Below are 16637 nucleotides of genomic sequence, written 5' to 3'. Positions count from 1 at the left end.
GACGTTGGGCAAGTTATCTAACTTCTCTGTGTCTTGTTGCCATATATCTGAAGTAGAGAGGGTACAGTCTACTTCAAAGGGTTGTTGTGGGGGAAAATGAGACAATGTATGTAAAAAGCACTTGGCAAGGCACCACAACCGGAATAGGTATTATTGTTGTCATTATCATTGTTGGTTAAGGTGAAGATCACTGCCATGTGTGAAGAGTTAGCTCCTATTTACCAGGTCTTTCTATGTCAGGTTTTCTTTGGGCACAGTGTACAGCATCTGAGGTCGGGCGCTTTGAACTTCGTAAAATTGGGCTATCTCATCACCGCCATCCACAATATCCATATTTCGCTGTTATTATATTTTAGCCAAGTGCATGTCAGTGGAATTACAGACACAGAAGAAGAAAGAATTAAAGAAGCTGCTGCTTACATAGCCCGGAGGAGTCTCCTTGCTAGAGAGGAGGGAGTCACGGCAGCCAAGCAGCCCACAGTATCCCAAGAGTCCAGGTCCATGCTTCGCCAGGAGGAAGGTTTTGAGAAGTCAAGGAAAGTTGCAATTCGAGAAAAGGCAGAACACCTGTCACTGAAAAAAACGGTAAAAAAAGACAATTTAATATAACTTACAAAAGTAGAAATGCCACCACTATATATAAAGTAGATAACTAGTAAGGACCTACTGTATAGCACAGGGAACTCTACTCAATACTCTGTAAAGGCCTATATGGGAATAGAATCTAAAAAAGAGTGGATATATGTATATGTATAAGTGATTCACTTTGCTGCACAGCAGAAACTAACACAACATTGTAAATCAACTATACTCCAATAAATATTCATTTTAAAAAGTAGAAATGCATGTAACATTGTGTATATGTGTGTTAATATAGATTAATTAGATTCAAATGAAGAAATATGTGGTCTTGCGGAGAAACAAAAGAAGGAAAAAGCATCAAAATGTATAGGTCAAAGAAAGACACACTTAATAGTTTTAAATTCTGTGAAATTTTAGGTTCTATAGAAATTAAAGTTCTTGAAGAACCTTAAGAAATCCACCTTAAATAAGTAAAATATGTTGCTCAGGCTTAGAATGTTAAAAATCAAGTGATATGTCTGTTTTCAAAAGAGGTGAGGGGGATTCGTTTGAAATGGATGCAAAAGTAAGGCTCCAAATGAAAAAATGATCATTTTGATTTCTACATTACATTTTTGTAGCACGTGTTACTTTGATTTCATAATATGTTGATTTTTTTTCAGTTAGAAGAAACTGAGGCATGTCATAAAAAGTTGAATGAAGATAATCTTCTCCATGCTCCTGAATTTGTCATTGAACCTCGTTCCCACACTGTTTGGGAGAAAGGACATGTAAAATTACACTGCTCTGTAGCCGGCTGGCCAGAACCTCGTCTCACATGGTATGCTGTCGTTATGAAAATTTCTCATAGAATCGATTACTCAAAGTTAATTTTACCTCTTGTGAAAACATGTGGCATTGTGAATATGCAAGAGTCAGTGAAAGCATCTACAAATTTGAATAGATTTTTTAAATAGTGAAGAAAGAATATGTGTATGGAAGGAAAGAAGAGTTTTGCATCCATTATGATTTATTATGATACTTTATAATCCTATTATACAAATGGGTCTTTATCTTATATAAAGTGTTAAAATTTAGTCAGCATATTTATTTGGTATCATTTTGTGATGAGAAGCAATACTGCCTTTTTGAAAGTAATTAAGACCCAGAGGGCTCCATCTCTACTCCTCACATGAGCTGAGGTCTTAATGTGTTTTCCAAAGCCAAACAAAAGAGGGGATGGTATGGGAGCTGTTACGACTATGGGGCCTGAAGAAATTTTTGTTCCATAACGAATAAGCTCCTCTTTTTTCTGTCCATTATATATCCTATTGCAATTGTCAATGACTTTGTGATCCCTAAACTCAGAACTCTCCCATCTTACGGCATGAATGTCTGCCACAGAGAGCAGAAGTCTGAAGAGGATTGTGAGCCAGTTTTAAAAGGCATTTTCCGTCTTCTTCTCCGACAGGGCTATTTTGCATGCAGTTCTCTTATCCTCGAGAGTGGCGGTAAATATGCCCTATGTCACAGTATAAACACTTCACAGAATAGCACTGTCACCCAAAGAGCGCCTGTCTCTTCCTCTGTTTTCTGTTATTTCTAATGTTCTTTGGACACCTGGTTAGCGTAATGGAGGTGGCTGACAAGATAAACTGCTAGCTAAGGTTGTTCTTAAGGAGCAGGTGGTGAGTTGTGTTTTTTTAAAATTCACCTGTGATATCAATCTGCCTGTGGTAATATTGGATTTACTTACAGTTTTTCTTGTATGTAAACTCTTTCCAGGGTTCTTGAGTTTGAAAACCAAAGAATGAAACCAACGCCAGCTCTATATTACCAAGGCAAATAATTTATAGTAAACAAAGATGAGAAATGTAGGAACATATTTCAATGAAAATGAAGTTTAAAAAATCAATTTCCAAGCTTTAAAAGTATGAGTATACTATAGTAAGTTAGGAATCAATCCATCTTTGCCCCACCTTTCTCTCTACCTATAGAGTTGCACAAATTGGCCTATCAAGGGGACATTTCCTCTTAAAAAACTGATTATTTCCCACCTCAGAAAAAATCCAAATTTTCCTATAGAAATACATAAAGAATAACAAGTTTTTAGCTCCAAGAAATATTACTTGAGATTCACTTTGTTATAAAGCAGAAACTAACACACCATTGTAAAGCAATTATACTCCAGTAAAGATGTTTAAAAAAAAAAGAAATATTACTTGATGAGTAAAAAAATTTCTCATCTTTCATGAATTAAAATGTACTACCAATAAACGAATAATTGGAGTCCTTAAGTAGATATATTTATTACACAGTGTCCTATCTCTGTTTTCCTGATTTTTAAACATCAGAGTTAAAGATGATTTTCAAAAGAATACAAAGTAATCTCTAGGAGGTAAATATTAATTTCTTAAGCATTTATTTATTCCGTTAAACACACAGCAACTAGAATACAAACATGCCATGTACCACTGATGGTGTTACTAAGCCAGAGTAATGGGGTTCTACAAAGGCAGAGCTCAAATTCTGTTGGAGATTAAACTCCTTACATAGTGCTTTGTGGGCTGAAAAAGGAGTGATTTAAAAACAAACAAAAATAAGCAAATGAGTAAATATGTTGATGTTAAAAAAAATAAAAATAAAAACAAACAAAAAAGATTAAAACGCCACAGAAAAAATATGAGATGACTAAATTGTCAACCTGTAAAACTCCAGTCAAATTGAAAAATAGAAATACTGTCAGTTTTTTTTTTTTTTTGGCTGCGTTGGGTCTTTGTTGCTCCATGCAGGCTTTTCTCTAGTTGTGGTAAGCAGGGGCTACTCTTCTTTGCAGTGCGCGGCCTTCTCATTGCGGTGGCTTCTCTTGTTGCGGAGCTCGGGTTCTAGGCGCGCAGGCTTCAGTAGTTGTGGCACACGGGCTCAGTAGTTGTGGCTCACTGGCTCTAGAGCGCAGGCTCAGTAGTTGTGGTGCAGGGGCTTAGTTGCTCCACAGCATGTGGGATCTTCCTGGACCAGGGCTCGAACCCATGTCCCCTTCATTGGCAGGCGGATTCTCAACCACTGTGCCACCAGGGAAGCCCATACTGTCAGCTTTTAGTTATCTTCACTAATGGGGCTGAGAAGAAGTATGATTGATCCCTCAAATCTTTCACATTTAGCTTTGAAGTACTTATTTCCTTAACATATGAATTTTATGGCCTAGGGGCTCATTTGAATCAAAAACAAAGGCACAGAGACAAGATTTGTCTCAGGAACGATTGGGAGGCTGTTTGGGAGGCTGTTCATTGACTGGAACAAACCTTCTCTAGTTCCCGTGCCCACTTTTGTGCTTGGAGAAGTCAAATCCATTCTGTATCAGGAATTCTCCCAGTAGGGACGGATCAGACCATTTCACAGAAAGTCCTGTTGCCTTGAAAGTCAAGTGAGAAGTAAATATGAAAACAAAAGAACCAGTGGACCACTAAGAAAATAGTTCACCTTATTTAGCAAGCAAGATTTGCCCCTGGATAAAGCTGAAATTTGGACAATGAGCTAGCAGATAACTGAAAATTGGCTGTGGCAATAAATAAGGTCAGAGCCAGGTTTTGTGGGGCATAAGAGTTATACAATTTGAGGAGCACTTTTACAAAAAAGAATATAAAGTTAAGTCATATGCATTAGGCACAGAGCCTTATGGGGACCCATGCTGATGAGAGACCCTGAAACTTGAGCTTCACTGGTTTCAAGGTAAATCCACCTCTGAGAGTAAACTTCCATGTAGGATTGATTATAGCATGCTGGGTACGTTGCCTTTTTAAAAATAATCATGAAATGAAGCTCTAATTTACTTTGCAAGCTGCTGGTCCAGAGTATGCGATCTTCAGTGAACATCCTTCCCCTCAATGAGCAGGGAATCCACGACCTAGCAAGAACCACGGTTAGTGGTGACTAATTTACTGGCATTTATGCCTCTTTTGTACCCAGCTGCAGCTTCCTGGGCCTGACACTGAGTATAAGTATGAAAGAAATAATTGAGAATGACCTTACTGAATAGAAGAAGGGAAAGTACAGAAATAAGTGTGTGATGCTGCTGCGGGCAGTTGTGATGCCTCCGCTTGAAGCCTTTAGGGCCTTAGCCACGTCTTTCAAAGGCATGTGTGTGCCTGGGGCCTGGCTCCCTCAGACTCCTTTCCAAAGAGGGTTCAGTTCCAAGTTTCCACTGGGCACCCTCAGGTCATGGAAGCCCCTGAGGTCTAACAAATGATGTCAACACACAGCAGCTGCTCTTTGGCCAACCCCGCGTACTGACTAAATCCGTCTGGATGGAATCTAGAGGGTACCCGGGGATCACTCACTGACAGGAGCGCCCATCATTCATCAGGGCCAGGTGTGGAGATGCTGAGCAGCACCGCCCTATTTCCAGCTCACTTTCCGAGCAGAAGGAAGCCTGTGGGCTTTGCGTCCAGTAGAAAAGTTAGTTGTAGATGACGCAGCTGCACCACCACAGTGAAGTAGGCCATCCCGAAGGAGGGCTTGTCAACAGAGAAGGAGAAATGTATATGTGGTGAAAAACCAAAGCTGTTTTACTTAATAGGCTATATTTATATAATAACTTGTTTAATAGGCTATATATTGGTTTAAAAGGGGAGGAAAAACATTTATGTTTGTATCCATATTACTTGCATAAGGAAGCTCTGGAAGGCTATGTAAGAATCTAAGGAGAACAGTTAGCTTTGGGAGGAGCTGGGCAGAAGGCAGACAGGTTTGAGGAAGGAGAATGTTTCCCGGGCACCCTGATATTTTCTGATCCTTGAACCATATGCCTGTATTGCCCAGTCAAATTGTAAAAGATATGTGAAATGAGGGAGAAAAGTTCTCTTTAAGAGAAGGAGAGAATTGCATTAATTTTACACTTTTTTTTTTAAAAAAAAGAGCCAGATTTAATTGCATTTCGAGCCCAAAGTCTAAATCAATTTTTTCAATGGAAGCCTGGATTGTAATCTGCAGGGAGACTCACACAAACTCCCCGGAGCAATGTGTTAGTGTTAGTGAGGATTAGTATTAGTCTAATGCTCACTCAATACCCACGTTTTCAGATGTGTATGTGGTTACTGGGCTAGATCCTCACGCAAGACACTTAAAAATACATATTTGAAATTCTTCACATTATCCCTGAAGTCACTGTCAAATAGACAAAGATATTTGTCACTAGGCATGGTAAGGTTCAAAACCTGGCAAGAAAATAGTACGAGAAATGTATCTTAGGAAGAGTCCAGAGATTTGGAAAAGCCTTAATCTATTTTTGCAAATTATATGAATTCATAAATTCCATGATAGAATCCTGTATTGAATTTGTTTACAAGATTAGAGTTATTTACAATGTATTTAAATTTAGCAATTACTACCATATTATCTTAGGAAAACAGCCTGCATTTAAAATAGTTAAAAATTATTTATAATTACTTCCCAGGTATAAGGGTTTGGGATTTTATTTTAGATTTTTCTTATTTATTTAAGTCCAAATTCTATGCTAATGGAATAGCTCTCTCTCAGCTAATTGGTTTTTAAAGTAACAGCTATTTATTCAAAACAGTAGGGTTGCATTCTAAATAGCAACCACACTTGTAGGGGTATTCAACATGAAAAGATCATTTTGGCAGGCATTATTTGCTGATAGAGAAAAGTTAGAGTGAAGCCCTTTTGTTTGACCATGCTTTACACTGCCAAAGAGCTTTCACTGTAATCCCTTCTTATCAAAGTCAGCCCAATATCCAAACAGACATTTGTTTGGAGGAATTAAGTGTGTATTTTACACACATACATGAAGAGTATTCTAGAAATACTTATAACAGAAGCTCATTAACTAGTTCATAGACTCTATGTGAAAATGATAAGGAAAATGGTGTACATCTAAATGTTCACAAGAATTTCAGAAACCCTCTGACAAATCACCCCAGGGTGTAGATAACTCTCCAAAATTAGCCGATGACTGACCAGTTTGGAATTTCATTTTCCAGAAGTAACAAACTGTGAAGCATATACAGAGCAGGCCTCAAATCCTACTTTTCTCCCCTGACTTGATGGTGAAGACAGCCAATCGCAAATGACTCTGAACCCAAGTGCCTCGCTATGTTAATTCCTTGGAGAATAGAATTGAATCACTTCCTCACTTAATCCATGTCTGCAGCTTTAAAACAGATGCTTCTTACACTGACATTGGAGTTCCAGTGGAGAGAATGGAAGCTCCTCAAAGTGTGTGTGTGTGTGTGTGTGTGTGTTTGTGTGTGTGTGTGAGAGAGAGAGACAGAGACAGAGACAGAGACAGAGACAGAGAGAGAAAAGCCATGGCTGTTTAGCCGGGGGTCGGGGGATGGGGGGGAAGGCATTGAGGTGCTAGGTCGGATAGGACAGGAAGACAAGGAAGGTGAAGGAAAGCCTGGGAGCTGCAAATGCTGTTTTAATTCAAACTTTATAGAAATATGAACAACATTTTTGGTCAGAAGCCAAATCGAGTGTCACTCAGTTGTTTGGTCAAGTAGCACCTGCCACACAGAATTGGGTGTCATATTTCTCTTCTTACGTTAGAAGGAAATACTGAAAACACCACAGCAAAGGAGAAAACTGAGCAAGAGGGAGCTTTTGAGTCAAGTGTGAAATGACCTAAACCAATTCAGTCAGGAGAACATGCTGATTAACGTGTTCTACCCTGTCATTCATCAAAGCAAGGAATGTTCCAGATTAGGAGGGGCCGGCAGATTTCTTTTTACAAGCCATCTCTGATCAAACAGTGCTGTCTGCCTGGAGCCCTGTGGGGAGACAGCTAACTGAGGCTGCTTCTGGGCTGTCAGAAACAGCTAGGGATGACTCCCAGGGGTGAGGCAGAAGGCTGTGCCCCTACACCTGCTACGCAGCTGCGATTCCTAAGCCAGTCCACCCCCCCCCCCCACCCCAGTTCACATGCTAGGGAACCGGGACACAAAGAGCCTCAACACACCTTCTTCACATGCACTTATTTTAAATTATCCCTATCATGAAGGATGGATTTGTCAGAACTCCGTTCCTTCGGCCCCAAATCAGGAAGCACAGTTAAATCTATGGTGTTACCCAATAACTCTGTTCAATCCAGTTTAGCAAACACTGAGTGCCTAATATTTGCCTGTGATGCCTACTTCCTTGAGAGTGGCAATAGAAGTAAGTACGGATCAGACACAATCCCCAGCTTCAAGGCATGCACACCTTAGTAGAAGTGACACTTGTCCAACCGTAATTTGATAAATGTTATAGATTTCCATTTGAACCAAGTAACACCAATGCAGACAGGCAGGAATGATATTGTATGGGATTTCAAGGGAGAGATTATTGAAGAAGTGACATTTGATCAGAGCCTTGAAGGACGAGTTGGGATTTTGCTAGGTGGAGAAGGAGAACTGTACATTTTTTAAAGTATAAAAAGTGATGCGTTTTAGGGACATAGGGTGCATGTGTGTGTGTGTGTGTGTGTGTGTGTGTGTGTGTATGAGTGTACAAGCTGGGGAGAGGTAGGGATTGGCTGAAGATTATTTCCTTTCTTTCTCTCCCTTTCCACCACTTTCCCTGCTCCCAAACCTCCTTATATCCATGTGCAGAAATCCGAAGAAATAAAATGCAGCTAAATAGAGAACAGTTGGAAAGTGGAAGCATCCCATGTTGTCAGGAGCCAGACTGCCTGGGTTCAAATCCCAGCTCTGCTGTTCTAGCCGTGAGAGCTGGGGCAAGACACTTAACCTCTCCATGCCTGGGTTTCTTCACCTGGAAAATGGTACTACTTTACTATGTTAAAAGTAGTACCATCTCGTGCGGTTGTTGTGAGGATTGAATTTAAAGCACTTGCCTGGCTCACAGTAAACACTCTGTGTCTGTTATGGTTATTAGCGTTATTTGCGATGTCTGCGCAAGTGAAGTGGGGTGTCTGAAAGGGAATCAAATGGAGTCCAGCTCCTCTTTGGGACAGAAAGTGGCTTAAGCAGAAAAGCCTGTTCCAGCACCATAGCCACTGGCTACTGAGAACCTGAGGACGTGGTGAAGAAGGTGCCCCTTGCAGACTCAGGAGACAGTGTCTCAGGAGGGGCCCCTCCGTGGAGCCCCAGCCTCTGAAGGCTGAGCGGCTTCAGCAAGGATGGCCAGTCAGAAAAAGGGACTCTTTCAGCTCCTATCTGTCAGTAGTTTTCTTTCATGATTGATATTTTAAGTTCTTCCAAGATGAGAGCTATGCTTGCTCACAAAAGAGTAAAACAAATATAATGAGCTTTCAATGCAATGGCAAGGTTTTGAACAACATGCAAGAATGTTAGTGGGAAGAATGTTTTGCTTTCATCCTACACAGACAGCCAACAAAAAACCCACTCGAAGCCTTCCTCTCTGTTGTGTCAACAATAGGCAAGTTTTTCTTTTCTTTTTTTTTTAGATCTTCTATTGAAGTATCATATACACATTAAAAAGTGCGTATCACATATAAATGTAGAACTCTGATGAATTTTTGTAGACCAGGTAACCAGCACCTAAATCAAGAAACCAAACAATTTCAGCACCCAGGATGCCTCCTTAATCCCCTGCCCCTCTCCGGGGGAATCACTCTCCTGACTTCTAGCAGCATTAATTAGTCTTTTCTGGTTTTGTACTTTACATGAAAGCAATCATTATACTCTTTTGTGTCTGGCTGTTTTCACTCAACATTACACATGCAAGATTCAACCACATTGCTGTGAATGGCCAACTTCTTGAACGTAATTTTTATAATGGAGGAGCGGAAAGCACATTCATCAAGAAGTTTTAGGCGAGAAGCAGCCTAGGAGCCGGCCTGCAACCTGTTGGGGCGGCTCTTGTAGCCGCAGCCGCCAGAGCATCCGCTGCCACAGACACCTCCGGAGGGATCCAGCTGGGGAGGAAGCGGAGGTGTCGCCGGCCCCGGCCTGTGCCTGGACACTCAAGGGGGACTACAGGTTATGGGTGCTACATGTGTGCTTTCAGAGCAGCGGTGTGAGGAAGCTTGAAGTGGGGTGGCAGGATGGCCTCATCCTTATGACAGTAACTCCAGTGATCCAGAGAACGGGGATCGGAAATTGAATAGTAGACATCGTAAACTTTATAAACGTTCAGGTACTCCCTCACATGTTGCCAAAGGAGTTGTTGACCACACCAAAATGAGTCTACATGGTGACTTGATATCTCTCAACGAGAGATCAAGAGATAGACGAAGGTCAAGTGACAGATCACGAGATTCATCTCACGAAAGAACAGAATCTCAGCTCACTCCTTGTATTAGAAATGTTACTTCTCCAACACGACAGCACCATGTTGAACGTGAAAAAGATCACAGTTCCTCTCGTCCAAGCAGTCCTCATCCTCAAAAAGCATCTCCAAATGGTTCCAGTAGCAGTGCTGGGAACAGCAACAGGAACAGTAGTCAGTCAAGTTCAGATGGTAGCTGTAAGACTTCTGGGGAAATGGTGTTTGTGTATGAAAATGCCAAAGAAGGAGGTCGGAATATAAGAACGTCAGAACGAGTGACATTAATAGTGGATAACACTAAATGTGTTGTAGACCCATCCATTTTTACTGCTCAGCCATATACAGTGTTGGGCAGGATGTTTGGATCTGGCAGAGAACATAACTCTACATGTCCCAGCGAGAAGGGAGAGTATGAGGTGGTTTCGAGCTATTCTGGATTACTATAAAACAGGAATAATCCATTGTCCCGATGGCATATCTATTCCTGAACTGAGAGAACCATGTGACTCTCTTTGTATCTCTTTTGAATGTAGTACTATTAAATGTAGAGATCTCAGTGCCCTAATGCATGAGTTATCAAATGATGGTGCCCGTAGACAGTTCAAATTTTACCCGGAAGAAATGATTCTGCCTCTCATGGTAGCTAGTGCCCAGAGTGGGGAATGCGAATGCCACATAGTGGTGCTTACAGACGATGATGTGGTTGATTGGGATGAAGAGTATCCACCACGGATGGCAGAATAATATTCACAAATTATTTATAGCACAAAATTATATAGATTTTTCAAGTACATTGAAAACAGAGATGTGGCCGAATCAGTTTTGACAGAGGGGGTCTTAAGAAGATTAGATTGGGATAGAAAGTTATACAACCTACAAAGAAAAAGTAAAAGAAAAGGCCTGGGGGCTGCCCAGAAGTGATTTACAACTATGTCCAAAGACCCTTTATTTAATGTCTTGGGAAAAGGAAGAAGGAAAGAGCCGGTGTGTAGACTTTCAGTGTGTAAAGAGTAAATCTATCATCAACCTTGCAGCAGCTGCAGCTGACATTCCCCAGGACCAGCTGGTAGTCATGCACCCAACTCCTCAAGTGGATGAGCTGGATATTCTCCCTATCCATCCCCCTTCTAGCAACCATGACCTCGATCCTGACGCACAGAATCCGATGCTGTGATGGTGACGTTCCTTGAAACCATAGCATGCTACTCTTCACAATGACGCTGCACTCTCCTCTTCCTGCACTGCAAGGCCACTCTCTGCATCGTGAGATGCACAGAACAGCGTTTAGGATATTGCAGTGTAGACTTTTTTAAAGACCAAAGGTAGCTGAATGGTTTTTTTTTTTGTTTTGTTTTGTTTTAGTTTTATTTATTTATTTATTTATTTATGGCTGCGTTGGGTCTTCGTTTCTGTGCGAGGGCTTTCTCTAGTTGTGGCAAGCGGGGGCCACTCTTCATCGCGGTGCGCGGGCCTCTCACTATCGCGGCCTCTCTTGTTGCGGAGCACAGGCTCCAGACGCGCAGGCTCAGTAATTGTGGCTCACGGGCCCAGTTGCTCAGCGGCATGTGGGATCTTCCCAGACCAGGGCCCGAACCCGTGTCCCCTGCATTGGCAGGCAGATTCTCAACCACTGCGCCACCAGGGAAGCCCTGAATGGTTTTTTAAATGAGTACAACTCTAGCATCTTGAGGTTCCAGTTATATAAATGTATTTGTTTACCAGTAGGTTTGTGAAATTGGTTCTTTGTATGGGGGAACAGTCCTTTTTCACACATCTAGATCTTTTCAGAAGTGGCGGAAATTGGCAGCTGGGGTACTTTCAGTCTAGATTGATATTCATCACACCCCAGATAAAATGTAGAATATTATATAGTTGCACTTTATATATGGTGGTCAAGTGGAACTGTTCAAGCCATTTTATAGCTGTGATGCACAATATAATTTAAGTAAGTGCTTCTATCAAAGCATTCCTTCAGTGAAATGTGTATAGTTTGCTGCCCATGATGAGCAAAAAATGAGTATCATTGGGCTTATTTGAATGATTAGGATGGGATTCAATGCCCATATCTTATCAGTTATCTTCAGTGCCGTTTTCATCCTTTTCAAGTGAGTCACATGCAGGGAGTGTGAACTTCAGGTGGTTTATTATCCAGTCTGCCTTACCCTTAATCTGTTCACAGATATTCATTTACTAATGATTTTTTTCGAGTTATGGGATAGGAAAATGAAGCGTTTGCTCTGCATTTACTAAATGATTGTAAACTCGTTTTTCATCAAAATAAAATTCCATTGTTTTAATGTTAAAAAAAGAAGTTTTATAATATTTCTAATGCGTTTTATTTGCATTTATTGAACAGACCCTGCTACCGACCTCAGTGCTGTGTTTACAGGTGTTCCTTCAAGAACAACAGTTGTGTGTGTGTTGCTTTTAATCATGAATCTATTTACACCTCAACTTACTTCACCTTGTTTCCATTGTCTCATAGGTATAAAAACCAGGTGCCAATAAACGTCCATGCAAACCCTGGAAAGTATATTATCGAAAGCCGATATGGAATTCACACTCTGGAGATAAACGCGTAAGAGACATCAGGGTCTGTGTGTGTTGCCCAGCAATTGCTTAGGGTGGCAGTTTGCGCTCCAGTTAATGACTGTCCCCTTTTCCTCCCAATGTAGCATGATCAGGATGGGGGACAGTCCCATACATTGCTTCTTGGTGCACACCTAAAAGCAATAAGCATGACACTTTTACCAAGCCCACGTTACCTCCCAAAGTGATCTTACTTGAATTTAGTCAAAGACGATGAGGAAAAATTCATTTGTATCTATTTATCCTTTTATATACTGGAGAGTTTTTCTTAGACATTAGTAAGAAAATAAGTTACATAAATAGGCATTTATATTCAGTTATCCTTTCAGGGTTCCAAATCTATGCCATCACTATACACTTTTGCCTTTAATCAGTATAGGCCGATGAAGTTTGGGGTGGGTGACATTGTAAGTAAGCCGGACTTGGAGAAATTGTTCTATCCTTCAGCTCACCAGGAACTGTGGGAAACTATGTGCCCACCCTGTCAGCCTGTAGATGGATGCAGAGCCTGACATTGGGATGTTTTTAAAGCAAAATTTGAAAGCAGAATCCACATCAAAATTTCCAAGTTTTCAAAGGTTTATCATGTCTCCTAATGCGGTTTTGAAATCCAAGCCTAGTTATGTGGATGAAAAAGTTAAACAAGCTCCCAGCATTTTCGGTTCAAATAAAACCATGACATGCTGAGTTGTCAAAGTAAAATTTACGTCATTCTGATCTCAAGAGATTCATAGCCTTCTCAGGTCAGAGCAGTTGACACAGGTGATGCTGGGCTTAAAGCAGAAAGAACCCTGGGACCCTGGGGCTTTCGCCAAGCATTGACCCCTTCCTAAAGTTGCATCCATTCTGCCAGTCGGAGATTCTACCGAGGCGGCAGCGAGCTATGTGGTTGCTTTATAATTAAATAGCTATGGGAAAGGCAACTGTATTGACCCTCCTGGGGTTCTATTGATGTCTGTAGATTTCAACAAGAACTAAGATTTTACAAATGAAACTAAACCCAGAGGAACAATGAAGAACACGAACACTGGCAGTGATAAGACACAAAACAGCCTTCTTTGAAATCTTAGCCTGTTCATCTCTGTGTGAGATCCTTCTCTCTCTACTCCATTATTAACGACATCCCAATTTCTGCATTATAACTTAGAGGAACTTCCAAATGGCACTTCTTATGTTGTTCTGTGGGCCTGAACCTTAGCAGAATTGAAAGTTAAATAACTTATTTGTACTTTGAGGCTAGAGCATATTAGACCAACCGGGATCCGTTTTGTGGCTCAGGGAGTCTGTGGGCGTCTATAAGGAGAGGCTGTTTCTTTGTCTCTTCATCACCCTGTAGCCTCCCAGACTGAAACCCACCCTGAGGGAGGCCCCAAGGTGCTCGGGGTCTTACCTGCTCCAAAGGTACATGGCTGGACATTTTCTGCTCCTGATACAACTTTAGACCAATTTTTCATCACACTGTTCACACTGTAATTTATATGCTTGACACTTTGTTGACTTTTTTTTTTTTTTTGGACATTTTAAATGAACCCAGGTTAGGGTCACAGTGGACTATAGCTGTTGGTAGATAGATCTGTTGGCCTATATAACACCACAGGGTGCTGGGTCAGAGAGAGTAGCTTTATCAAGAGTGCCGAAGAGCTATGTGTCAGTCAGTGATTTGCCCTGTGCCTTTTTAGCAAAGAGATCCTTGATGAAACAGCTAGCAATTACATCGGTCCTCCGTATCTGAGGAGGCGGAACCCGCCGATACTGAGGGCCGACTATTTTACACCATTTTACTTAAGGGACTTGAGCATCCGCGGATTTTAATATCCATGGGGGTCCTGGAACCAATCCCTCCCGGATGCTGAGGGACGACTGTACCAGGAGTGTCACTGCACTGGGCACTCATTTCCATCCGTTCTTTCAGATGTGATTTTGAAGACACCGCTCAGTACCGGGCCTCGGCGATGAATGCTAAAGGAGAGCTTTCAGCATATGCTTCAGTTGTGGTAAAGAGTAAGTTTGCTGGACTTGTTTTATTCAAAGTGTATTTTTAAAAAATTTATTCTCACTGCTAAAAAATAAAGTCAAGGAACAGTTGGCATGCTTTTCTGCTTTCTTTTCTAGGATATAGGGGAGAGCTTGATGAGACTTTCTTCCGTGCAGGGGCCTCCACCTTGCCCCCCATCTGTAAGTTTAAAAGTATATTTGCTGTGTCATCTCTGTACAATACTGCATAATAAGCTGTTCCATAATGCTGAAATAAATACATAGTCTATATTATAATATATGCTAGTATGTGTGTAATACTACCTGTGGTTGGTTTTATTTTTTCAGATTCTTTGGTTACTATATTCTCTTTCTGCATATAATTGCTTTGCTCTGGTTTTATAAATGCCCAGATGTGACAGGCTAAAAATGGTTTTAAGTCTTAAAAGCATTTAAAATGCTTTTAAGTCTTTCTGTGTTTAAATTGAGAAAGATCATTACACAAACCTGTGCAGAGTGATTTAACCACACACACACACACACACACACAGTCTGGACTATATCAGAGCAGTTTTACTCATTCTTAAATATCCAGTTCAGTATCAACTCCTTGAGAAATACGTGTCTGACCCCACTGCCACCCCAGGCCCCACCCACTCAGGGTTCGGTGTCCCCAGTGAAGCTGTGGCACCTTCATAAGAGCATCTATCTCACTGGACACTGTTAACTGTTCTCTCCCACTGACCCATGAGACACTTGAAGGCAAGGCTGGACCTTTTATCTTTAAACCCCAGCACCTGATGTAGAGTAGTATTTGATGATGAATGAATAAATAAATACATTAATTTATGAAATGCAATTTAATGAGGTCTAAATGTGGTTTAATAACAAATTATGAACAATATTCTGATCCATAGTAATTTGTAAATTTGTGAACTTCAGTCATTTCATCTATATCAGAACTTCTTTTCATGGGAGGCAATAAAAGTAAAATCCTTATTGTTGTTCAAGTAATTTGATGCTTACATTGTTCAGACTGAAAAAGGTAGTCAAGCCCAAACTTCTTATTTTCCAAACATTAAAAAATAAGTGGTAGTTTTAAAAATTGTTGATGAAAATACTTTCTCATGGGTCAATTTTTCACCTAATTAGTTTGATGTCTGTAGATGACCTACTCCATCGACTTCATGGAATGGCTCCTAATTTTAATATTCTAAATTGTAATCATTGGTATCAATCCCATGGGCAAGAGGGGATGATGGGTGAGAGTGTAGGAGGAACACATCCCAAATCATGTCCTTCCCTATCATTTGATTTATATTGAGATAGAATAGCTGGGAAATTTGAAACTATGACTTATCCCCAATGTCCCCAAGATTGGCCTATTGGTCATTCTACAATCCTCCACACGTATCCTGTTCAGTCCCATTTCTATATCATCATCCATGTTTTTCCCATTCCCCTCTTCTCCATCAAGCCAGAGTCTGAAAGCCCAGCTCAATCTTACTTCTCTAACTTCTTAATCTTTTAGAGCCTCCTCTGGCCCCTGAATTGAGTGCAGTTGTTCCCAGCATAGAGAACGGAGGGCTCTTATTCATTAATTCAACTAGTATTTATTGAACATCTACCATGTGCCAGGTACCAGTTTAGGTGGTTGGAATATGCTGGTAAATATCATGGATAAAGCTCCCTGCCCTTGGTTCTGCTCTAGTAGTTAATATGTATTGATCAGTTGTGCCAGACTCTGTACTAGGACATTTTTTTTTTTTTTTTTTGAGATGGGAGACAGCACCCCCAGCTTCACTGGTGATTTACAGTTTTTTTTTTTTTTTTTTTTTGATTGCTCCGTGCGGCATGTGGGATCCTAGTTCCCTGACCAGGGATCGAACCCATGCCCCCTGCAGTGGAAGCTCAGAGTCTTAACCACTGGACCTCCGGGGAAGTCCCCTAGGACATTTTTTATATGCATTGATTCATTTAATGCTCTCCAAAGCTTATGAACTGGGTGCCTTTTTATCTGTGCTATGCAGATGAGGAAACAACTTAGAGAGATTAAATCATGGGTCAAGACCACGCATAATGGTAGAATAGCGACTTGTAACCTGGTCTTTCTAACTCCAAACCATATTCTAAACCAGCGGTTGGCAAACATTTTCTGTAAAGGACTAGACTGTAAATAGTTTAGGCTATGTGGGTCTGTGTCACAACTATTCCACTCTACCACTGTAACACAAAAGCAACCATCGGCAATAGATAGATGAATG

General features: G+C 40.9%; 1 protein-coding gene and 1 pseudogene across 2 annotated transcripts in view; both read left to right on the top strand.

The window, feature by feature from the left end:
- The window catches only part of MYOM1 (myomesin 1), a 137264-nt gene that overhangs the window by 30983 nt on the left and 89644 nt on the right, over positions 1-16637 (top strand). The window contains exons 4-8 of the mRNA XM_082353480.1: positions 357-585; positions 1245-1402; positions 12296-12388; positions 14312-14400; positions 14512-14574. Of these exons, the coding sequence (XP_082209606.1) occupies positions 357-585; positions 1245-1402; positions 12296-12388; positions 14312-14400; positions 14512-14574 (632 nt within the window). The remainder of the gene's footprint in view (positions 1-356; positions 586-1244; positions 1403-12295; positions 12389-14311; positions 14401-14511; positions 14575-16637) is intronic.
- Positions 1412-11144, top strand: LOC309610536 (BTB/POZ domain-containing protein 10 pseudogene; annotated as a pseudogene). Its single transcript has one exon. The product of its transcript is annotated as a BTB/POZ domain-containing protein 10 pseudogene (transcript).

Source organism: Balaenoptera borealis (genome assembly GCF_965194805.1).
Source record: "Balaenoptera borealis genome assembly, chromosome: 14".
NCBI classification, from domain to species: Eukaryota; Metazoa; Chordata; class Mammalia; order Artiodactyla; family Balaenopteridae; genus Balaenoptera; species Balaenoptera borealis.
The sequence above is the reverse complement of the archived record's forward strand: the minus strand, read 5'-3'. Positions and strand labels throughout refer to the sequence as shown.